Raw genomic sequence first — 25,018 nt, forward strand, 5'->3', positions numbered from 1 at the left:
CAGGGGGGATTGGCACTAGAGAACAGGGGCAGCAGGGGGGATTGGCATGGGGGCAGGAGAAGCAGGGGGGATTGGCACTAGAGAACATGGGCAGCAGGGGGGCTTAGCATGGGGGGCAGGAACAGTTGGGGGGCTTAGCACTGGAGAACAGGGGCAGCAGTGGGGATTGGCATGGGGCAGGAGCAGCAGGGGGATTGGCATGGGGGGCAGGAGCAGTCAGGGGGCTTGGCACTGTGCAGGGGGTGCAGGAGCAGCAGGGAGGATTGGCACAGGGGGGCAGGAGCAGCATATGGGGGAGGTTTACTCTCCTTCCTCAGTGTGAGTCAACAGAAGTTTAAGGTTGTTGCTCAACCCTTATACAACCCCCTTTGGCCCAAGCACCTAGTCAATATTCAGGACTTTGGCAGGTTGTTTCTGTTAAGAGGAGAAATTAGGAATCAGATATTTCTTTGGTGCTATCCTGTTTATTTACAAAGAATGTACACAAAGTCCTGTTTCCCTAAACACAATAGAAACAAACAGTAGCAATTTGCTCAGAAATGTAGGTCTGCCTTTCCATCGAGTACTGTGTCCAAAATGACAGGTTTCAGAGTAGCAGCCGTGTTAGTCTGAAGGTGCCACAAGTACTCCTTTTCTTTTTGTGTCCAAAAGAATATCTGTCTCTTGGCTTTGTCCCAGGGCACACTCATCACAGCTTCTCTTGCCCAGTGTTTGCAATCTTTCCCCAGAAAACAGATAGAGTTTAGCTTCTGTCATCCTAGCCATTCAGCCCATTCTCTTGGGCTGTGGCTTCCTACCATTTCCAGCTATCACTCTCCAAAGGGGCATTTAATTGCTCCTTCCATTTGGCCTGAAAGAAGGGTGGTTAGCCCATCCGTCCGCTTTAATGAGGTCTGCAATTGTCCATAGATCAAAGAGCCATGCAGCAGTCAGCATAACACACCTCTTTTTCTCTCTCCAGGTATTAGGCATGCCGTTGTTTTCTCGCAGGTTGAACGTCAAAATTGTGCAGCTTCTCAGAACTCAGGCTAGAGCTTTTTAGGCCAAAACCAATAGAATTAAGGGTTGTGAGAGAATTGTCATTTGGGATTCTGTGCAGCCGTTTGTCTTGTAGTTCAATGATTGCAACAGCCTCTGCACTGTTTGTTTGGAAGCCTAAATAAAGTTTAGATTCTGATGATCTTCAGGGCCAAAAGGGGACAAAACATAATGATGCCAGGTGTCAAGTGGTGATAATATCATTGAGGGTGATTTGCTGCATCTCAGGGAATCATGCCTCAAAATGCTTCATTGCAAGAGCATGCTCCTTTAAACACTGTTCCAAAGTTAAGCCCCAGTGTAGCATGCCCCTTCCACATGAGAAAGACTTGACAGCTCCACAGTGTAAAAGTACATTGAAAACACACCCACGCTGCAGGAAATTGAATGCGTTTATGCTGAGGCTGCTGGGAGTTGTAGTTGCAACCCCTGCCTACGAAAGAGGATGGGTGTTGCTTGGCAGTACATTCCTCCTCCTTGTAAACTACAACTCCCAGTGCTGCAATAGGAGGAAACAAGGAAGGAAGGAAGCAGCTAGCTGCATAGGAGAAAGGAGTTGGTTGCTCAGTACCTAGCCTAGTATTACCCACTGCAGAAGGGATAGGGAGGGGGAAAGCAATCGCTTGCAAAAATGAATGTGGTCTTTGCAGTGAAGCAATATGTGTCCAAGATGATTGAAGACAGCGGGCCTGGGATGAAGGTCCTCCTTATGGATAAAGAAACGGTGAGCTAGGCCACTATGGCTTCTATATTTACAATGGCATCTCCTTTGTCTCTGTCATTTTGTCTTTCATGAGCTACTGGGGTAACATTGGCTTCTACCCCGACCACAGGTTGGAGTCTTCCTCTTGTGATGGTGTGGATCTACAGGAAGATAAATATCTCTTTGCTACTCTAGTGCATGCCCTGCCAGGGAGTAGAGGGAGTTTATGGCTTCTTAGACCCTCCTCCTTTCCTCATCTTGGCTCTAATAATTTGCAAACTTGATGTCCCTTCCTAAGCAGTTAGCTCCTGGGGGAATACCCTGCCAGTGCTGGGCTAGGGAGCAGGCTGTAAGCAGTTCTGTTCTGCTTCCTTAGTGGGACAAGGAGCAGGTTGGAGAATGGGGGTATCAAGGATTTGTGTGAGGTGGCTGCTCTCAAGCACCAATAAATCTTCTGCTACACCCGCTCCATGAACACTGCTGAGGCCATGCTTTGCAGTGTTAGCCCAGTTCACCGAGGGCTGCTGCACACCTGTGTATTGACATAAAATTGCAATGAACTATCCAGGGAAACTGAGGTACAAGAGGTGAAATAATCTATCCAGGGACACAGAGCAAATCAGTGGCAGAGCCGGGGGAACTGAACCCAGGAATCCTGACTCCCAGTCCTGTGCACTAACCATTAGTCAACACTCCCCTGTCTCAGTATCTCATAGCCTGCCCCAGCAAGATGACATAACTTGGCTTCTCCTTCTTTCTCCCTGCAGACCAGTATCGTGAGCATGGTGTATACACAGTCAGAAATCCTTCAGAAGGAAGTTTACCTCTTTGAGCGTATCGATTCTTTGAACAGAGAGACTATGAAACACTTGAAAGCAATCTGTTTTTTGCGACCGACAAAGGTAAGATACTTTTGTAAAAGCAGCTGTTGTTTGCATTGGTATTTGCTCTGCCCAGGTCCTACATACAAGCTGAGCAGATGATGCTGGTATCTAAGCCTCTGATCTTGGAAATACTTTCCCACGTGTTTAGCTTTATGCTTCTGAGCAGTCCCAATGAATTCATCAAGACGTCTAATGTGTATAAAATTAAGCACAAGTTTGTGTTTCACGATCAATGCCTTAGTTTGATAGCTGTACAGACTTTACCTTGTCCGCTCTCCTGGAGTGACTAATTAATTTAAAAAAAAAAAAATAACCCCCTTTAACCCTCCCCTTCTTCCCCCAACCCCTACATTGGCCCCATTATACAGTGTGGGCGAGTTGACGTTATACCCGGGCTGGTAAATTTCCTGGTAGTTTTTGTAAAGATGAAAATTCTTTCATTCATGAAATTAATTAGATAATGGAAGCCACCAACAATTCCCTGTAACTTCTTACTGAGCATACTTGGCCTTTTGCCTAAGTTGAAAGAACAAACCCTGCTCCAATTTGGATTTGGAGTAGTATTGCTAACTGAAAGTGTTCAAACATCAATCATGAGATTTTAAAAAATAATAAATTTTAGGTCTTTTATTTTCCATCTGATTTTAGAACTTTAAGGTTCATGCTTTCAAACTATTCTCTTCAACCACAAGGGGTTAGAAACTTGCTCTTTCCTCCTTTTCTTTTAATTGACAAATGAATTTGCATTGTAGTCACATGACTCCAGGAGCTGGGGCTTCAAGAAAAATGCAGAATCATGAGAGGTGGCATCATGTGGGAGCAGTAGTACTGTGAAACATAGAATTCTGTGGGACACAACCCACCATGCAAAATGGCACCTTTATTTAGTCTATAATACTCGCTATAATACGTGTCTGTAATGCTCACTATAGTAGCTGGGGGTCCGTCTGCTGAACTTGCAGGATGGGTTCAATGATCCTGTAGGCTTTTCCCATGTCTAATTCCCAGAAGGAGAGAGACATCTGCCTCGTGGCTTAATATTTCTTTCTTATTAATACTGCTTAGCACAAATGTAGGTCACAATATTAAAAAGAGCCCAGGTAGGCCCCAAATAAATGGCCAGATTTTCAGATGAGCTCAGCAGTCAGGTGCACGTTGGGGGCTGAATTCTTGAAAATCTGTTCTTAACTGTGTCTCTGGAGGCTACTGAGCATTCAGGAGAACCTGGCCCCGCTTTAAGTACCTAAATGGGAGCTGAGCCCTCTTGAAAATTTGCAAAAAGAAAAGGAGTACTTGTGGCACCTTAGAGACTAACAAATTTATTAGAGCATAAGCTTTCGTGAGCTACAGCTCACTTCATCGGATGCATTCAGTTGTGGCACTGAGCACGTGGAAATCTGGCCATGAGTTCCTTTGAAAGTCAGGTCGATAGACAAGCCTCAAAGGGCAGGTCCTGGAGAGTCTGTACCTCCTGAGGGAGGTCAGAGGATTGGAGCCATGAGCTCTGATGCATGGCCATTGTGGAGGACATGGACCTAGCAGCCAAGTCAGCTGCATCCAGGGCTGCTTGCAGGGAGGACCTTCCTGTAGATTTTCCCTCTTCTACGAGTGAGGAGAATTCCAGTGTGGCCTCTTGCTGGAGCGAGTCCTTCAACATTGAGAAGAGCTGTTTTTTTCAAACTTTTTTGGTCTGAAAATGCCAATTAGTCAGAACCAAAACCTTTAGCAGTGAAGGGCCAATTTTGATGAATTCTCTTACTCGCAATTTTTTTGGAAAATAAGTTTAGAAATGGTTGAAACATTTAGTTTTGACTAGTTCCAGTGAAAAATCCCAGTTAGAAATGCCTCCATAAAAAAAATTTAAGCTAATTATAGTTTGCAAGTCCACTTCAGTTGCCCCAAATTGAATTTTGTCCCCTAGGAATTTCAGTATGGGAAGATTCTCAGAATTTTGGCTTTTGTCCTGATTTGGGAGGGGAAAAATTGAATATTTTCAAGATACTGAGAAAGGACAGGCAAACCGTTTTCCACCCGGCTCCGGTATTGAGTGCTCCCAGAATGTTGGTGCTGCAAAACCCCAGCCTCCAGTAATTTTAGCAAGAGCATAGTGATTTGCAGAATCAGATCCAAAGTGCTGCCAGCTTAGAAGCATTAATTAGTCTAATCACCTATTGCATAATTATTGGGACCTTTTCTGATTCTTCTCCATCTGGGTTTTCCTTTTATCAAGGAGAATGTGGAATACCTCATTCAGGAGCTGTGGAGGCCCAAGTACAGCATCTATTATATTTGTAAGTATGTCCTGGTTCACCAATTATTTCAGACATTCTAGGCAGACTCTGATATGATGCAAATATTTTCTTCTAAACCTGAAGCATTCTTAAAGTCCTTGTTTCTGTTCTTATTCAGCAGCCTTCCGATTCTCAGTCTCACCTCGGGAAGGCCTGATCTATATAGAGATTTTTGTACCAATTTAACTCTTTTGGCATGGGTTGTTTTCATTTTATCAAGAGAGTCAAATCTGTACAATCCTAAGGACAGATACAGCTATGCCATAAAGAGACTTTATATGGGGTTAGCGTATTTTCCCCCAAAATTTACAGGAGTAAGCTAATCTAGTATAAGCACCAGTATAACTGTGGTCACACAAGGGGCTTGTACCACTTTAACTATACTGTTAAAACATTACATAGACACAAGCCCTTAGATGTTGTTTCCCTTTCTATGTGCCACTAGCCTTGAGTTTTTGCAATATGTCCCTCCTCTGCCCCCTCCAAGTAACCTCATGCCGAGCTGCTCCTCCTTTCAGGCTGTACTTCAAGCCCATCAAAGGCACTTAAAAATGCATTGTCCTTCAAAGTTCTTTCATCCAAGGATCTCAAAGCAATTGGGCAGGGGGTGGCTCTCCAGTGGGAGGACTGAGGCACAGAAAGGTGAATCAGCTTTCACACGAGAAGCAAGTGTCATGTTCAGAAACAGCGTCCAGGGGTTGTGATTCTTAGTATCATGATCTTACAACCAGATCTTGCTCTCAGCTGCCCACATCAGCTGTGCAGAGCAGCCTCTTGCAAAATTATGAGAGATTCTTATCCTCTTCCTCGGCATTTTCTCTTCTCTGACTCGACCAACCCAGCTGCCCTAGGATTGAGGGATTGGACTGGCAATATGAATGCTAACCCCACTTGGCAGTATATTCCACAATCCGCAATAACACTTCACACTTCTAGGGCTTTACATCTTCACAACACTCTACAGACATGAATTAAACCTCCCACGGGGGTAAAGTAGGCCAATCCCATCCCTATATTACAGATGGGGAAACTGAGGTAGAAAGGCTGAGAGAGTGACGTTATTTCGCTTTGGATCTGAGCCAGAGCCAAGGTTAGAATGTAGTGGAATGTATTGGTCCATGGATGCCTAGAACAACTAGACTGAATCTTTCACTGACTACTGGCCCAGCCTGGTGTTTTTCTAGTATTGTGTTCATGCTGTGAAATTCTGGAACTTCAGTGATCTAGTCGCACTTAGTATTGGGTTTAAATTCAGTCCTGTAAAAAACAGGTTCCCAACCCTTTTTCTTTCTGCCTTGAGATTCATGGGAATGGGCTCAACCAGCCACTAGATGTCATTGTTGATCTGTACGAACACAATGATGCCAGAGAAGAAACGCTTGTCTCAATTGAAGGGGAAAAAAAAAAATACAGTAAAAAGTGGTGGCGGCTCAATACAGATTAGAAATAAATGAACACAGTGGTGCCTAGATGCCACAGCTGAGATCAAGGCCACATTGTGCTGGGTGCTGTACAAACACATTGCAAGAGATGTTATTGATATATTGAGCATATCATGGCCTTGGTGCTGCTGCTGTAGTTCCAAATGCCCTATTGAGCACATGTTAATCGGGGGCAACATAAAGGGGAAACATCCTGTGCCACCGTCCATGCTGTATCCGCTGTGTCTAAACGCAGGAAAGCTTCAGCCTCCATGGCCATCAGCCCAACTCCCTGAATCATCACGTGACGTTAATGGGGGGGAAATTGGGTTACAATAAATATCTAGACTGTATTAATAATCATAATGAATGCAGACCTAGGGTCAAATCCATCCCTGCTATGATTCGGCCCCTACCCTCTTCAATTGAAAGACTCTTGATTACTTTTTGTTTGACAGCTCCTTTTGCATATTACGCATTAACTTCCGACCCCAGCTGTTGCTGACCTGCAGTGTCTTGCGTGTCTCCTTTCAGATTTCAGTAACGTGATCAGTAAGAGTGATGTAAAGTCACTGGCTGAGGCTGACGAGCAGGAAGTTGTGGCAGAAGTTCAGGTGCGTGTAATATTATCTAATATTTTACATGACTCTCTCCGTCCCGAAGTACTTTTAGAATTGATCAACAGGCTACGTATACTTGTCACTGCAGCCACCTCTGGGGAATAACCTCAGCAGCCATTGAACAGTATGCACACAACAACACTATGCAGCAATTTAGGACTAGAAGAATGGATACTCTGTCTAAAAATAATCTGCCCCGAGCTGCCAGAGTTCCTACTTCCAAGCTCCTCTGCCAGAGCAGGGTTGGTACGTGTCTCCCATAGTGGTGACTGGCAGGCACACATGCAAAAGGTGGAGTAAAAGCCATATATGAGGAACAGACTGGAAATGCCAGCAGAGATAGGAACTCTGGGAGGAGTGGGGATTGCTGGGAGTCATTGGGGCTGTGAATCACTTACGACTTTAAGGACGTGTCCCTATGTTCGTGTGTTTGGGCTGAATAGCTGGTGTCGAAACATTTGCTTGCATAGAAGGCGTAAGTGTTGGTGTGACGTTAACTGTATTTACTTGTGTTTCTTGTCAGGAGTTCTACGGAGATTACATTGCCGTGAATCCACACGTGTTTTCCCTCAACCTCCTGGGGTGCTGCCAGGTATGGAAAAGGCTAACGCTCCTCTAGGGTCTCATTTTGGCTGATAGCTGGGATTGAAGGACACCAGAACATGGTCATAACTAACTGAACATCCTGACCAGTTGCCCAGCTGGGAAGCTAGGCTGTTATAACTTGCAGCCCTTGCTGTGGAGCTGACACTTTGTCAATAAATGAAAGGCCATGGATTGGAAGTGCTATGTAGATTGTCCTCCCACTTAGTGTTAAATGGACTCTCTGAGGGCAGGGATGGGGTAGTTTGAGCCTGAATTGCTGCCCATGCTGCACCTGCTCAGTGGACTTCAAACCCCACAGCTGTCAAGCCAACACCTTAATCTCTCAAGTGTCGTGGTGTTTGTCTTCCGTGCAGCTGCCTGGATGGTTTCAATAGGAAACTTTCCATAAGACAAAGACCAAGCAGTAAGAATGAGAGAAGATGCACACAGGGCTATTTAGAAACCTCCTAGATCGTCTCCTGGAGGAGTCAAAGAACCTGAAAAAGAGAGGAGTCAATTAAGAAAATACTAAGGTCCTCATGCTTATTAAACCTCACACTTCAGGGTATAAGCCAGTAGAGATCAGGATGATTCCTAATGTGGATTTCTTGTGCTTTTCTCTAAATCAGCTGGTGCTGGCCACTGTCCGAGACAGGACACTGGGTTAGCTGGACCTTCGGTTGGATCCAGTCTGGCAATTCCTCACTCAGGAAGAACTCCCATTGAAATCGACAGAGGTTATACATGAGTAAAGATAGCAGGGTTGAGGCCTGTGTGACACCATTGAAATAAAATACTTCAGAAGATCCAAATTAGTTAATCCTAAATACTTATTTTTTTGCTGTGTCCAGTAAATATCGAAGAGTGCTACTGCTCTGCCTTTGAATGTAGGCTCTGGACACTAGCTGAAGGGGACTGTATAGATATGACTAGATAGTTTTGAAAAGCATCCACTAATTTGTGTTGTCACATTTTGGACACTCACTTTGAGACCCCTTCATCCTGAACTCAGAGGTATCAGCACCTTCGGCTTCCTTTGATTTCAGTTTGGATTGCTCAGGTCTTCTGAAAATCTGGCCTCAGGTTGAGAACCCCAAAAACCGTGACACTCCAAATTAGCAGCTGCTTTGGCAAATGGTGGCTGTGTTCCCTCTTTCCTGACGCAGTTGCCAGGAATCACAAGTAAATGGTCTCTTTTTTTTTTTGCTAGCAGCTGTGCTCATCTAAAGGATGATCCCTCTCCCGTTGAAGATACTGGTAAAACTCCCACTGACTTCAATGACAGCAGATTCAGGCCTCTTTTGATTTTACAGTATCGTTAAAGACTGCTCTTTGTTCCTCGGCACCGTGCTAGCTTTAAGCGTATGTTTCGTTCAGCATTTGGGGAAAATCTCACCGGTGTTTTTTCAGTAGTAAAGGAGCTTGTTTCAAGGGCCATGGCCAGTAGTTCAGAGCCAAAGCTAGGATTTGCTAGGAGAAGCAAATTTTGACATAACCAAACGCAAATCAAAATGTCTTATGCGTATTTTTGTTTTTTAAATTTGAGAAGCCATTTTAAAAAAAAAAAAAAGTATAAATATCCCCCGTGATGTGAAGAAGCCAAATGCACCAGCTGTTGTGCTTGGGCTCAAGAATCTCCAAAGGGAAAATGTCTAGAGACTGAAAGTGAAATTGCTCAGCTTGAGTTCCTCTCTCCAGGGCCGAGTGGGATAAACAAAGTAGACTAAGGCCCTGATCCTGCAAACGCTTAACGCGCATTCTTAACTCAGCTACCAGGAAGAGTCCCGTAAGTGGGACCTTATACCTTGCCTGTGCACAAGTCCTGTGGGGTCAGGGCCTAGATTGTTAATACTCTCTGGGTTGTCATCATCTGTGCTGTACTTCTCAAAGCAGGTGAAGAATCATAGAAATGTAAGGTTGGAAAGGACTTTGAGGTCATCTGGTCTCCTTCCCTTCCCCCCACTCCCCCGAAGCTGAGGCAGGACTAATGTAACTAAAGAAAATACTTTATTCTGACAGTGCCCTTAACTTAACTGGCATTGTGGAGGCCTACAATTTGCCTCAGTTGAGGTGAATGCACAAACTTTCTCCTCTATTGCTGTTCCTTTTTCTTCTGTATTAGGCTTGGGGAGCCTCCACTTCTCTCTCTCGAGTTAACCAGAAGAGGGGTACAAGGCAGTATTGGAGTTTCTTTATGGGAGTATTCTTCATTTTCAGGGTCGCAGCTGGGATCTGGCCCAGCTGTCCAGAACAGCCCAAGGGCTGACTGCTTTGCTTCTGTCTCTGAAGAAGTGCCCCATGATTCGTTACCAGCTCTCCTCTGAGCCTGCAAAGAGGCTCGCTGAATGCGTCAAGGTATGGAATTGCCCTGCACCGATCCTGGCAATCTACTTGTACTTCCTGTTGCAAATCCGCCGCGTTTAAGAGGAGAAAAATATTCTTTTGGGGGCTGTTCTTCTTTGAGATTCCTGGCTGCGCCACTGATCTGCTGCATGACCTTGGGCAGATCGCTTCCCTTTTCGGTGCCTCGGTTTCCCCATCTGTGGAACTGGCAGAATGCTTGTTCCCTAACTCTTAGGGGTGTTGTGGAGATTAACGAATAGATTCTTGTCAAGCTTTTTGACGACGCTGGCAAAATGCAAGGTATTCCATTAGCAGTGCTTACTTATAATAGCACACTCTCTCTTGCACTCTCTATTTGCTTCTCAATCCCTAGCACCCAGGCTGCAGGGAATTCTTCTGCAGTTAGGACTGACTGACTTATCTGGCTTTCTGCCCCTCCAGCAAGTGATTACTAAAGAATACGAGCTGTTTGATTTCCGGCGCACTGAAGTTCCTCCGTTACTGCTTATTCTGGACCGCTCCGACGATGCCATCACCCCACTTCTGAACCAGGTGACAGTAGCTCTTGCTCAGCTGGAAGGGATGGGAGAGGATAGGAAGGTGGGATGCTGACGTGCCCATGGCTCTCTGGCACTAGCTCAGGGTCCTGGGGTTTGGGTTCACTGCACTCAAGGGAAAGATTTCAAATAAAGCACGATTCCCTCCTTAAAAAATTCTCACCATCTCTGGCCTAGTTTTCAGCATTGCCAGATCCTGCTGGCTTCAGTGGCAGATCCGGGTGGCTTCCTGAAACTCCAGCCATTTGTGTATTGTAAAACATGCTTTAAATGCAGGGCCTAAACGTCTTAGCTGTGTCTCTCTTAACGGATTATTTGTAGCACCTGCTTGGCAGCACATCTATCAAATGACCTTGCATCAGCATGTTCTCCCTACTGCATTATGGATGAGCGCTAGCATGGATTGTATGGTGGGTGGTGGTTTTTTGAGCAGCACCATGGCTGTGCTGCAGACTTCGGTATTGAACAGCCCGTTATTTGTCTCCTTTGATTTCTTCGGGATGTGTTTGGGCGCCAGTCGGCCTGATGGTTGGGTAATGGCTGTCTCTGCAGAAGTGCTTTTTCACAGGGCAGCCAGGGCATCTGTATTGATGGTAGGACACACTGCTTGGAGCTGAAACACCTCCTCCATTTTCATCCAGTACTTTTTCTCCTTCTGGCTGAGAGAATTTTCTCAACTGACTGGATGGTTCAGTGGTTTGGGAAAGGAGCTTCTGTGCCCTGCATGGGCACTGATTTAAATCTAGCACAGGTCAGCAGGGGCAGTAAACCCTTAGCCTCTTCGGCCTGTGTGAAATGAGTTCATTGAGTCTTAGTCCCATTCAACGGGCCAGTTCCCCAGCCACAAAAGCCACAATCACAGCTGGCAGTGAACTTCAGCAGAGAGGCCGAGGACTGAGCGGGCCATGGAGACTGACCTCCCCTCTTACCAGTAAGGCCCCATCTATGCTGCAGACACAACTGTGTCGGGAGACCTGGTTACAGCACAGCTACTCCTTGGCCCACTCCCGCTGTTCCAGTTTGTAGCGTAGATGGGACTCTGTCACCTAAAGCCTGGGACATGCACTAGTTATGGAATGGGGAAGTAACCTGGTCCCCTGATGTTGTTGTGTTTAGCGTAGCTGTAATCTAAAGAAGATCTCTCTAGACGCATTTCTGTGCTCATTCAGCACATAGACAGCTTCCCTCCCCCCACTCCCACTAGATGCTAAATGTGCCTGTGAGGTGACTTCATCTGCTACTCAGATCAAAAGGTAGGGAAGAATTTCTCTACTGCCCTGGGCCCTTCTGGCTCATCGACCAGAGTGATCTGGCAGTGTCAGAAGTCCATGCTTTAAAGTCCTGGTTTGTAGGGCTAAGGACTGCAGGCAGGAGAGGTCCCAGGAGAACAGAGACTTCTTCAGTCCCAGTGCAGAGATTGATGAGAGTAAATGGGGTGGCAAACATGTCAACACTTTGATCAGCTCGCAAACTTCCCTTCTGATAACATTAGGCTTCTCGGGCTAAATATATAACACACTGATCTCCAAAACCACACAGTCCTCCTCCTGCATAAGAAGCAGGGAACAGTACAGCTTGTAACAGCAGTGTCTCTGCAGCCAAAAATACACTCCCGTTCACAGGCAGAGAACAGGGAGATGACGGCAGCAAGTAAAAGGGTTCTAACAGGAATATTAATCCCCACTGCCCCAGTATCACGTCTTGGTGTCTTTTACTTTTCAGTACGTTGGTTGCTTTTGAATACAAATACAACAAGCTGTCTGGACCCGTGACTGTGTTCCTGGCTGTCGGTACAGTGGGGCCCTGATCCTGGTTTGGGGTCCCAAGGTGCTAACTTATTAGCAATAATAAATGTGATATCTGTTACAAGATGCTGGCCATTAGCCTGGGGAGTTTCCATTTTACAAGGTGTAAGGAATCAGGAATATTGTCAGTTTTGTTTTAGAAAACATTGGTCTTGATTTTCATTTACACTAAGGTCTCTGGCAGTGCAGGGGTGCTTTAAAGTGGGTGCAACCATAATTCACTTTAAGGATCCCCTTTGGGTCCGACTACTTGCGCATGGCCGCTAATGTAGACGTTCCATGCTAGCTCTACTCTTGCTAGCTCACTAAAAATAGCAGTGAGAGTGCCACGGGACAGGCCACAGCCTGGGCTGCAACAGCCGGCCTCCCACGCCTCAGTGTCCTCACTGAAATTTTTAGCAAGCTGGCTAGAGCGCAGGTATACAAGCGAACAGTCCTGCTCCCAGCTGCAATGTAGGTGTGCCCTTATATGCCAGAGTGGTGTAAAGGGGCCTTACTGTACATACGAATTAGGCCCATTATATTTCAGTCTTGATTTACATTGGTTGGTTGTGATTTAAGTCAAACGTTTGTCTCTTCTTTCCTCCCCCCACCCCCCTTCTTAGTGGACGTACCAGGCCATGGTCCATGAGCTGCTGGGGATTAACAACAACCGAATCGACCTCTCTCGAGTACCCGGCATCAGCAAGGATCTCAGGGAGGTGGTTCTGTCCGCTGAGAACGATGAGTTTTACGCCAACGTAGGTAGCTGGGTGCTGTGATGGAGAGAGAGAGCTATCAGGCAGTCTAAACTGGGGGCTGGGTTCTATTCCTGATTCTGCCACTGAATCGCTATGTGACCTTGGGCAGGATCTGTCCCCGCTCTGTGCCTCAGTTTCCCCAAACAGTGTCCCAGGCAGGCTTTAGTGCCTATTCATATTGCCTAAATGAAACCATTTTGTATCCCACAGCTCGTTGCTCACCCTCAGAGCGCAGCATGGGAGTATGCAATAGACCCTCATAAAGCTTTGGGAGCTGGGGGCGGTGATTTCCAAAGGGACCAGCTCTCCTGGGAACCATCTTCATGCCCATCCCCCTGTGTTTGTTGTCCACAGAACATGTACCTGAACTTTGCAGAGATTGGGAGCAATATCAAGAACCTAATGGAGGATTTCCAGCGGAGGAAACCGAAGGAGCAGCAGAAGCTGGAGTCCATAGCTGACATGAAGGTAAAGAGGACGTACGCGATTGACCAGGCATCTTGGAAACAATCCACTGCAGGACATTGCAAATCACCAGCATTTACTACATCCCTGCTTCGTGCCCTGATCCTGGTGACTCAGTCTCCTGTGGCATGTAGGTTTCCTGGGAGTGGAAGCCCATCTCTTTGGGCTGTGTTTGTACAGCCCTCACATAGCGGGGTCCTGGTCAAGGACTAGGATAATACAAATAAGTACCACACCTGCACCCTCCTCCCTGTCTTAATAAGATCCTCTTCAGCACAGCCGCCCACCTCCAGTGCGCCATGCAACGGGGACCATGGTTCAAGAATTGAAGTAGCAGCAACACCTGGGTGGATTTCCACTAGGAAACCCTCTGGGTGCCAAGAGAGTGAGCCACTGAGAGCAGCTGCTCCCTGTAAAGATTCCTTCAAGCTGCAGCGCTCCCCCTGCAGGGGACACCATGCAGAGGTTCTCTGGGGAGACTGGGAGTACCCGCCCTGCAGCACTGATCTCACTCAGGCCGGTGTACATCAGGAGTAACTCCACTGAAGCCAGTGGAAATGCACTGACGTAAACCCGGTGCAAGTCTTGGTTACTATATTCTGCTCGCAGTTTTCAAGAGGTTTGAGTTTCAATTTCCCCATTGTAGGCATTTGTGGAGAACTACCCGCAGTTCAAGAAGATGTCAGGCACAGTATCGAAGCACGTGACTGTGGTGGGGGAGCTCTCCCGGCTGGCCAGTGAGCGGAACCTGCTGGAGGTGTCGGAGGTTGAGCAGGAACTGGCCTGCCAGAATGACCACTCCAGTGCTCACCAGGTAACCCAAAGCCGAGAAGCTAAACCTCCTTTATCAGTTTCCAGCTGGGTTGATCCTGCAACCCTTCTGCTTGTGGAACTAGTGCTAACGTCAGTGGGAGTTGTGCACATGGAGCCTATGGGGCTTGGACCTCGGATGGTAGAACTAGCTTCTCCACCGTCATCCATGTAATTCAGACAGGAATGAATCCTGAGTCATGATAACTAACACAAATGGTTGTCACAGTTTGCAAGCCACAATCAGCTGAACATGCTCTGTTGCTATATTTGGGGAGTGTCTGAATAATGTCTGAAGAGTAGACCCTGGAATACAACTATCCTTAGCCTGTGCATTCATCATATGCAGCCCCCATCTCATGGCAAGTTGCCAGTGCAGCCATCAGTTGGATGAAATTTGAGCATCTCTCTATGGTGGGACCTTTGGTGCTTACAGAAGCTCGTAGGGATGCTCTGCTGCGGGACTTGGGTTGATTTTGCTAGAGCTCCAACTATTTCTATTGCCCTCTGCGACAGCTATGCCCAAGCGTCGTTATTGGGTGTGTATATTTTTGGAGTGGGAGTCCCACATCAGATTTACTAGGCTAGAGGCAAGAATGTTATTTCTTAATCCCTAAGGGTAGCTTCTGAGCTCCTTTTGAGCCAAGTGCTAAATCTAACTTAGCTCTTGTGTGAGCTAGGGCATGTATAATTTGCTGTGTTCACATAAAGCAGGTGGTGAGAACTGTCAGTTGCCTTGACTTAAAATTAGTCATCCTGATGAATGCCCCATGCATACAGCTGATTAAAAAGAGATGATGCATCCGATGAAGTGAGCTGTGGCTCACGAAAGCTTATGCTCTAATAAATTTGTTAGTCTCTAAGGTGCCACGGGTACTCCTTTTCTTTTTGCGAATACAGACTAACACGGCTGCTACTCTGAAACCTAAAAAGGGATGCTGTCAGTAGCAGTCCTTCCCTGGGTTACTAATACTCCAGAGATGAGGATGATTATAATAGAAACGATTCTGAACATTTACTTGTCCTCGTTTGGGCTGTTTGCTTGCATTTTGCACTTCACTCGCCTTCACATGAGAAACCAGTGCTACAGAAGCAATCTTACTTTGACATAACTAGACTGGTTGGTTTCATGTTGTGGTTTGCAGGCCGGGATCATGCAATGAGCTCTGTGTGAGTGAACTCCTGCACACGCACACTTTGCAGGTGATTAGATTAGTCAGTTTCACAGTAGGATTTGCAGGCCTCCGTGACACAATGAACTCCAGGTTGGGTGGAAGCCTCTGTCCATGAAAAGCCCCAGTGGTGTCGATGAGGCTACAAGTAGCCTATGGGGTCCAGCTACAGAATTGGGACTTTAGTCAGTTGCTTTGATTCTCCTGCACTAGCACCATGCTTCTGTGTTTGGGTTTCCAAAGCCACAAGGAAATGACTAAAGACCAAAAAAAAAAATCAAGTATCTTTTCATTAACAAATTGGAGAATTGGTCTGAAATTCAGTAAAGACAAGTACAAAATACTACACTTAGGGGGGGAAAAAAAAAATCAAACGCTCGGCTACAAATGTGGAATAACTGGCTAGTTGGAAGTATCGCTGAAAAGGACCTGGGGATTATAGTGCATCACAAATTGAATACAAGTCCAAAATGTGATGCTGTTGTGGAAAAGGCTAATATTCTGGGGTGTGTTCGTGGGAGTGTTGTATGTAAGCTGCGGGAGGTCATTGTCCCACTCTGCTCGGCACTGGTGAAGTCTCAGCTGGAGTCCTGTGTCCAGTTCTGGGTGCCACACTGTAAGAGGGATGTGGACAAACTGGAGAGAGTCCAGAGGAGAGCAGCAGAAATGATAAATGGTTCAGAAAACTTGATCTCTGAAGAAGGATTAAAAAAACTAAACATGTTTAGTCTTGAGAAGAGAAGACTGAGGGAGACCTGATAACAGTCCTTACCATATTTTAAGATTTATCAAGAAGATGGTGATCAATTATTCCCTATGTCCACTGAAGAGAGGACAAGAAGTAGTGGGCTTAATCTGCAGCAAGGGAGATTTCAGTTAGGAATTTAGATTATATTAGGAAAAATCTCCAAGGCTAGTTCAGCTCTGGAACAGGCTTCCAAGGAAGATCGTGGAATCCCCGTCACTGGAGATTTTAACAAACAGGTTTGACAAACCCCTATCAGGGCTGGTCTCGGTTTACTCAGTCCTTCCTCAGCATGTGGGGCTGGACTAGATGACCTCTTGAGGTTCCTTCCAGCCGTACGTGACTATGATTAACATTAACACGCACACACATCCCAAGCACTTTTATTCCTGTTAGATGTTGTAAAATCCCAATTCCTCTTATTTATATTTGAAACCAACCTAAATGGAGCAAAACTATATTGCTAGTGTTTCTGCTGCTCTTCCTTGTACACACAATACTGGTAAAATAGCATTAACAAACTTCATCATTTATGACAGTTGCTGAAAGAATGAAACGGCCTTAGAGCTTTGAAACTGAAAAGAATCAACAATCTAAAACATGAAATCCAACTGTGATCAGAGTGTGTTTGGGAAAAGCCCTTGCCTCTGAGCCCTGCCCTTATTTTGGGTTTGGTTGTTGTTTTTTTTTTTTTTTTAAACAGTATGGAGATCCTTAAATAAAGGATTTCTTTGGCAAAAGGCTCAGAAAACCTTGAAAAGGGACTTCTGTTTGACCGCTGAGCGTGGAGACTGATGCTCTGACCCCTTGATGGCTCATATAATTCCTTGACCTGCCCCAGAATCTGACAGTATGTCAATAATGATGCATTGAGGCTGTTGACTAAACAATGCTGCTGGGTTTTTTTTTTTTTCTGAGGGCGACTGTGTTATGACACACAAAGAATGCAGCCACAGACTCCATATTTATCATTTTTTAAATGCTGCTGATCTATGTGCTGAAAATGACTTTCAAAAAGAGATTTCACTAAAATGAAAGCTATATAGTGTAATAAATGCTGTCACAAAGTAGGAAAGTATTGCGTTAATGATCAGCATTTGCAAAGAATTTGAAATGCATTTCTTTCTAATCTATGTTGCTCAGTGCTCCAAGGGGGTAGCTATGTGATATTAGCTGTCCAAATAGTCTAATCTGTAGGCCAGACCCTCAGATGTGCACCTACAGAGCCCAATATAGCCATGTTGGCTGGTGTAAATCAGCATCACAAGGTTGAAGTCAATGCAACTATGCAGATTTATGCCAGCTGTGAATCTGGTCGATTTGTGTTCATTTGCTGTGTTCTGATAAGGATGTACTAATGTGGAGTCTTAGCCATAAAAGGGACTTGCTAAAACACTCCCTTGGAGTCCCTGGCTTATGCTGTCTCATGGAGCAAATGTGATCTAGAAACTGTTTAAAAATCAGTGTTTGAATTCTCATTGCCAGCACCATGTGCACCTGCTGGCATCTTTCTGCCTCTCCCATCAGCAGTAACAGAGATTCTGACAAGTGCCTAGCACATAGTGCTAACAAAAAATACAAAATAAATGACGTTAGCTGGTGATGCACTCAGGGATGGAGGAGGCAGAAGAGACTCTGTCTTCCGCTCTTGTAGCTGTATCAGCCCCTGCAGGGGAAATGGGAGTAAGAACTTGTTAGGTAGCAATGATGGGGCTGTAAAACACAGATGCTAAGAGCCCAATTCTCGCCTCTGTCTTGTCTACACATCGTTTTTGTATCAGCATAACTACTTCGGTTAGAAATGTGTGTACAGTTGTTCTCCCCCCCCCCCCCCCCGGGGCAGGTCTCATCTAGACACGATAAATCAATCCCTGAACGTGCTCCCCGTCGACTCCGGAACTCCAGCTCACAAGAGGAGGAAGCGGAGTCGACAGGGGAGCGGCAGCGGTCAACTTGCCGCCATCCTCACAGCCAGGTAAATCGTCCTAAGATACGCCGACTAAGTTGCGTATCCTAGGTCGACACCCCCCACCACCTCCCCAGTGTAGACCAGGCCCAAGAGAGTTATACTGGCACAGCCCTTACTGTGGATGTAGGTACACAGGTATAAGAACATAATAACGACCATACTGGATCAGACCAAAGGTCCATCTAGCCCAGTATCCTGTCTGCCGACAGTGGCCAGTGCCAGGTGCCCCAGAGGGAATGAACAGAACAGGGAACCATCAAGTTATCTATCTCCTGTCACCCATTCCCAGCTTCTGGCAACAGAGGCTAGGGACACCATCCCTGCCCATCCTGGCTAATAGCCATTGATGGACCTGTCCTCCATGAATGTATTTAGTTCTTTTTTGAACCCTGTTAGTGTCTTGGCCTTCACAACATCCTCTGACAAAGAGCTCCATAGTAAAAGTGCCTTATAGCAGGATAACTGGTTTCCATTCCATTCCCATGTGAGACTTCCCATTCCCATGTAAGCTGTATTGGTATAAGCACATTTATATTGGTATAACTGGGGCCCCGCGAGGGGAACATACTGTTTTAACTATACTGGTATAATGTTTTGTGCGTAGACAAGGACTTGCACTAAAATCCATTTATACCGCCATGGCAGTGTGAAGGGGTTTGGGGAAATTACTGCTGCTGACAAGAAGAAACGTAAGTCTTTGAGATGTGGTATCTTCTGGACTCAGAACAAGATGAAAGCTTGTTAGAAGCATTGTTGGAGAGAAGCTGATTCTGCTGTTTGGAAATTAACAGGCCCAAGCTAGTGTATTTTGGTCACATCAGGCCCAGAGATGGAAATAACCTTGAGAAAGTTAGCATGAAAGGAATGGTGGTGGACCACCATAGTATGGGATGACCAGCGAGGAGGTGGATAGATGGTGTGTGGGCAGATCACACTGGGAGTGTTTGAAGCCAGCAACAGGTTGAGAAAGCTTCCGAATATTCTGCTATGATGTCACCAATATTCCAACATGAATAAATGAGTTTTACTTACTTAGTATGAAAAAGATTGAAGGTGAGTGCAAAGGATGAGGTGCACCTACCATAAGAACCCTCGATGCAGTCACAGTGGTGTAAACGGCCTTTATTATAACTGAGAACTTGGGGCCTGAGTGCGCACAAATGTGGAGTAAGAACATGCCATGTTTTCTGACAACAGATGTACTCTTTGGAAGATCTGCTGTGACTTTATTTTTTTTAAGTGGCCTTTAATCAAGGATGCTTCAGTGTTTGGGTGCCCGTCTTCAGACAAATAGGGCCATTTATATCCCAGGGCTGAACAGTCCCAATGGGAGCCAACAGGAGCTGCAGGCTTTTGGCACCTTTGAAAATCTATGCCTAGGTGGCACTTGGAATCAAGACCCACTCATGAAAATAGAGTTCTCCCCTCTTACTGTTCTACCATTAATGGAATCCCCCCCGGCCCTAATCCTGGAAAGACCGAGTTGCACCTTTATGAGCAATGGGGCAGCTGCATTATGAACTGCACACTTGAGAAACCTTTCGGAGTATTGCTCCAACTTCCGCTGCACAAACTCTCCTGGGGTGTGCTGTGGCCACTTGGCTAAAGGAGACTATGGTATAGCCAGTGCCTGACTGGACCTTTGTGAAGCCGCTAGAAAATAAATACATGCAAACCACGCAGTTGGCTTTTTTTCTTAAACATGGAAATGCCTGTGATCCGTATATCTTTAGCTGCATTGCCCCAGGCCGTTCTCTGTCACAGTCTCCTACTGGTAGCATAGGGGAAAGGCCACAGAAACAATGAAGAATAACCCACTGCACCAAAGAGGGAAGGAATTGTTCTCTCTCTGATGTCATTTCAGCAATGGATAATTTCACTTGTGCTCTAGGCCCCTGGAGTACAGTACGTTTCAGTTATTCCTTTCCTGGTCTCTTAGTAAGTGCGACTTTGTACATGAGTCTTAGAAGAGATGACTGCCTGGAAGGTTTTGAATTCCATCAATTGCTTTTCTGTTTCATCTGCTGCCCACTTTCTTATATGGACGTTGTCACTACGCACTCAGCCAGGGATCCAAAATCCGCAAACAAACATCCCTACAGGATCCATGCTGTGGGTGAAAGCCCATTGAAATGAACAGCAGTTTTGCCGTTGACTTCACTGGGGCCAGGATTTCACCCTACATTTTTGTGGTTGTCACCTAATCCAGTTACAGCAACTTGTGTCCATAGATGGGAACCTGTTCGCAATTCAACTCAACCAAATTTGTGTGTCTGCTTTGCCTGACTGTGTCTGCGCTAATGGATTCTGGGGGATATCCCATAGTGCTTTAGCAAGGGCTAGAACGCTCGGAGGTCTGGCCTTGCCCTTTAGGAGATGAGATCACATTCTCTAGTTCATCACAAAGACGGAGCCTCCTTTGTTTCTGTGCCTTTGAGCCGACACAGGCTGGCTTTTCTTTTGAACCTGTGGCAGATTTGTACTGTCCGGAGGATCCTACAGCAGCTATCAGCCCCTAACAGGAGGCCTGCAGGCTCATCCAGTCCTTGACGCCTGTTCTCTGGCATCCGGCACAAAGGAGAGAGTTAAGAGGTTAATTCTTCCCCATGCTCCCTTAAGCATCTGCCAACTTGGCTGCGCCGTTTGCACCGTTATCTCAACTGTACAACTTTGCAGAGTCAGTGCACACTAACGAGGGGATGCATGCTGGGGTGGGGAAGAGAAGTAACGGCGCTATTTCTTGTAACAAGAAGGAATAACATTGGGCTGGTAGATCCTGGTCAAAGGCCAGTTTACACAGAATATAATTGCCCATCTCCAACCCCTAGGTAGCTAAAGCAGTTGTCCCCCCCCCCCCCTTTTACCCATAATGGAATCTGTCTGTGCCCCCCTGGGAGCCACGGTGGGGGCCAGGGTTGGGAGCCAGGACCACAGCTGGGAGCAGAGCTGCAGTCATGGCTGGGAGTGGGGCCTGAGGCTGGAGCTGTGGCTGGGGGCAGGGCCAGGGGTGGGGCCGGAACAGAGGTGGAGGCAGAGCAGGGCTGAGTGGCACATCCCATCCTCCCATGGGGGCTGGCCCCGGCCCTGCTGCACCCCCTGAATGTTCCTCTGTGCCCCCCCTGGGGGCGCATGCCCCACAGTTTGGGCACTAGTAGGTACAGCAGGGGTAGTGAAACTCTTTATAATGTGGGCTACAACTTAAGCCTGGCCTATGTTGTTTACGGAGTTAGGACAAGGCAAGTCATCTTACATCGACCTAACTATGAAGTGTCTGCACTTCAATTTCACTCCTGCCGCTGTGACTGCCCAGCTACAGTGACTTAGTAATCCCACCTCCACAAGCGGCGGTGAGTCACGGTCAATGTACTTAGGACAGAGCAGTGTCAGTGCACATGCTGTGTTGCTTACATTGACTGTTACCAGCTTTCAGGAGCCTTCCCACAATGCCCCATGCTGACAGCACAATCGATACTAGCACTTCTGGTGAGGACTCACAAGGAGCAAAGTGTACACGCGCACCGGCAATGTCATTACTGCCATGGCTGTCTGCCGACATAAGTTAGGTTGACTTAATTTTGTAGTGTAGACAAGCCCTTAGGCAGATTCCCTACTGGACACCTCCCCTTCTGTTTGCAATGACATCCTGTCCCTGTAGCTGCTAAAGCGATGGATTGCATGAGAATGTAATGTTGGAAACGTGATGGCAGTAAACTTTTGTTGCCTCTGGTGCAAAAACTCTTTCTTTCCTTTTGTGCTTCATTTCATCCCTGTCTTCTCTTCCCATTGCATACTTCTGATGCCCTCTCACTTTCTCCTCCTCTCCCCGCTGCATGCTTCCTCCTGCCCAAAGATTGCCTGAGACTTTGCCTTCTACATTTTGTCCCTACGCGGCAGGTTTGAGATGTGATTTATACAGTTGCTCTAGAAATGCCGGTCTAATGCGCAGGGCCAAAAAACCCCAGCCTTTGAATGCTGTGTTTGGGGGGCCCCTTTCTATCGTTGCAGAACGTGCGGCGGCTCCTGCAGAATCCCAAGGTGACAGAGTTCGATGCCACGCGGCTGGTGATGCTCTATGCCCTGCACTATGAGCGACACAGCAGCAACAGCCTGCCCGGGCTGATGATGGACCTCAAGAACAAAGGGGTTTCTGAGAAGTATCGGAAGGTAGCTGCAGCTGTTGTCCCAGTTCTGGAAGGATGGGTTAAGCAGGCAGCGGATAGGAAAACAAAAGGGGGGCATATCCTTAGCTAGTATCAATGGTCATAGCTTCATGGAAGTCAATGGAGCTGTCCCCGGGTGGGAGCTAATATCTGAATTATTATGGGATGTTGTCTGCGTACCTCTCCTCCATCCTTTGTTACTTGTGAGCTTTCCTGGGCACCATATCTGCCTCTCACGTTGTACAGCACCGAGCCCAACAGGGTCCTGATCTTGACTGGGGCCTCTGGGCATTACTATAAAATATACAGTTAATGATCTGGGAGAACATATTAGCTTCTGGAGCTTGTCCCCATCTCTCTGGATACTGCTGACTTCTCTCCGCCCGAGGAGACTCTTACCCTGGCTCAGATGGGCGATCAGATACTGAGGTGACAAAAGTCTTATAATTAGAAGGAAATTTCTGAAGGACAGTCCTGGTATTGCCTTTTGAAATGCCCCAAATGGCCTTGGTTGATGTCTGCAAAGCACTTTGAGAGCCGCCGTAAGACTGGAGCTACAGACTGGCATCATCCTCCTCGGTCCATGTCCCAGGTCCTCCCTCCACTCCCACCTCCCAAGTAAACCACTCATTTTGAACAATTAAAGCCCAACTCAAAATCCCTGTCCTTGCAGTTCTTATTTATTACAGTAGTGCCTGGGGCCCTGATCCAGGACTGGGCTCCGTTGTGTTAGGTGCTGTATGAACTCTCACGTGGTTAGGCTGGATTTGCTAACCCCTCCACTCACTTAGGAGTTCTGGCCCCATGGCCTATTCGGATCTCTTCTGCAGTGTTCTGTGTTTAATTTTTACTGGTCTCAGACCCAACACCAAGAGAAGCTTGGTTGGGGGGGTGGGTCCCCATTTGGCAGAGAAGTTGCAGTTTGAATAGATCATGGAGATTAAACTCCCCTCTCAACCCTTTGAAGGCACCTCTCCAAAGTAGCGCCAGGAGTATGTTGTTGGGAGCATATAGGGGACACTTGCCCTGCACCTCACCTGTGTATCGGGTTGGGGCTAGCTGGAGTCCCTTTTGGCTTCTTGGGCATCGCTCCAGCACCTTCATCAATGCTAAATACACATAAGCTTTCCTGAAGCTAGTTCCCCATGTTAATTGGTCTCTCCTCTCTCTGGACAGCTGGTGTCAGCGGTTGTGGAATACGGTGGGAAGCGGGTCCGGGGTAGCGATCTCTTCAGCCCCAAGGATGCTGTCGCCATCACCAAGCAGTTCCTCAAAGGACTGAAGGTATTAAGATCTCTGCCATGTGTTCCCTGGCAAAGCCCAGACAAGGACAGGGGGTGTGCAGGGGACCTGAGGGGCTCTGTGTAGCATTGCCATGTGGCAGTCGCATGAGAGCCAGCACCAATCGATAGAGCTGTCCCTAACACAGATGGAGTGCATGCAGGTGGATGAGAGGGCAATGCCAAGGGACACCATGCACCACCTGCAGTGCAACTTTAGTCATTCCTCCTATTGGCTTGTGTTTATTTCAGCCAGGGCTGCCCTTTAATAAGCAATCTCTAGTGGCTCTTTGCCAGCTCTGGGCATGGAGAAAAGGGTGCGAGGTGGGGCCGGTGTACACTTTGTTTCCTGGCTTTCAGAGGTTGGAGTATTTGTGCGCTCAGCGCACTGCAAGGGCACAAGGCAGTTGGTCTGTACCAACAATCACAGCGTCAGCTGGATGCTGTTCGATCTGGATCATGGTTTTGCTGGCCTGCTCTCTCCGCTTCCTGCCTTGAATTAAAAGCACTTTCCCTCTGTATCGCAGGGCGTTGAGAATGTGTATACGCAGCATCAGCCCTTCCTGCACGAGGCTCTAGATCAGCTCATCAAAGGAAAACTTAAGGATGGCCAGTACCCCTATCTGGGTCCCAGCACGCTCCGGGACAGGTATGGAGGGGGCAGGCTGGGGACAGGAGAACCCATTTGGGGTAAATAAGGGATAGTTAATACCTGTGTCCAGTATGCTCAGGAAACATCATGACGTTTTGTTTAATAACTATATGATGTGGAGGGGACTCCATAGCACTCAATCTTGGCCTATCGATGGTAAAAGTAAGAACAGCAGAGTTAAGTCCTGGAGCGTTTCTGGAAATCTTCCCCCTATATTTTTCCCTTTGCCTTCAGACAGCTGCATGCATGGAATTGCCATGTAGCTCTGCTTTACGAGTATTAGCCTGTTTGTCAGTTTGATTCCTTCCAGTTGCCTTAAGACCGCGCTTTCTAGAGGCAAAGCAAGGAACTGAAACTTGATCTCTGTTTCCCAGTTCTGCTACTGGTTTGCTGTTTGACCGTAGGCAAGTCGCTTAACATCTCTGTCTCAATTTGACAAGGGCAAGTCATGCCTGACGAACCTGATTGCCTTCTATGATGAGATAACTGTATATGGGGAAAGCGGTGGACACGATGTATCTTGACTTTAGCAAAGCTTTTGATATTGTCTCCCACAGTATTCTTGCCAGCAAGTTAAAAAAGTATGGCTAACTTGCCCTCCTGAGCTGGTTGTTCTTTCTGGTGAGAACCTGACCTTGCCCAGTGTGGCTAATAAGCTGGCTAGTACTCCTAACTGAAAGAGAATGTGGCTGCCCTTTTTAGGGCTGAGATGGTCCATTGTCAATATGGCCATTAAAGGCAGGTATAGGTTCCAATGATTTAATGACATCTGAGAGGA

General features: G+C 46.8%; 2 protein-coding genes across 4 annotated transcripts in view; one reads left to right on the plus strand and one right to left on the minus strand.

The window, feature by feature from the left end:
- LOC119847591 overlaps positions 1-25,018 on the minus strand; it is a 40,103-nt gene that overhangs the window by 14,725 nt on the left and 360 nt on the right. The window contains exons 2-3 of the mRNA XM_043502188.1: positions 24,301-24,387; positions 17,779-17,845 (exon numbers count right to left, since the gene is read on the minus strand). The gene's annotated coding sequence lies outside the window, so the exon portion shown is untranslated. The remainder of the gene's footprint in view (positions 1-17,778; positions 17,846-24,300; positions 24,388-25,018) is intronic.
- VPS45 (vacuolar protein sorting 45 homolog) overlaps positions 1,420-25,018 on the plus strand; it is a 52,125-nt gene continuing 28,526 nt past the window's right edge. The window contains exons 1-13 of one of the 3 annotated variants that reach the window (XM_038382495.2): positions 1,420-1,762; positions 2,509-2,643; positions 4,856-4,916; positions 6,872-6,951; positions 7,481-7,549; positions 9,760-9,897; positions 10,327-10,437; positions 12,853-12,987; positions 13,342-13,455; positions 14,099-14,266; positions 22,154-22,312; positions 23,485-23,592; positions 24,116-24,237. In XM_038382495.2, coding sequence (XP_038238423.1) covers positions 1,670-1,762; positions 2,509-2,643; positions 4,856-4,916; positions 6,872-6,951; positions 7,481-7,549; positions 9,760-9,897; positions 10,327-10,437; positions 12,853-12,987; positions 13,342-13,455; positions 14,099-14,266; positions 22,154-22,312; positions 23,485-23,592; positions 24,116-24,237 — 1,493 coding nt within the window. In that variant the 5' untranslated portion in view covers positions 1,420-1,669. The remainder of the gene's footprint in view (positions 1,763-2,508; positions 2,644-4,855; positions 4,917-6,871; positions 6,952-7,480; positions 7,550-9,759; positions 9,898-10,326; positions 10,438-12,852; positions 12,988-13,341; positions 13,456-14,098; positions 14,267-22,153; positions 22,313-23,484; positions 23,593-24,115; positions 24,238-25,018) is intronic. The other 2 variants (XR_006276944.1, XM_038382496.2) reach the window with 2 other exon arrangements.

This window comes from Dermochelys coriacea, chromosome 24 (genome assembly GCF_009764565.3).
Source record: "Dermochelys coriacea isolate rDerCor1 chromosome 24, rDerCor1.pri.v4, whole genome shotgun sequence".
In the NCBI taxonomy this organism is placed as follows: Eukaryota; Metazoa; Chordata; order Testudines; family Dermochelyidae; genus Dermochelys; species Dermochelys coriacea.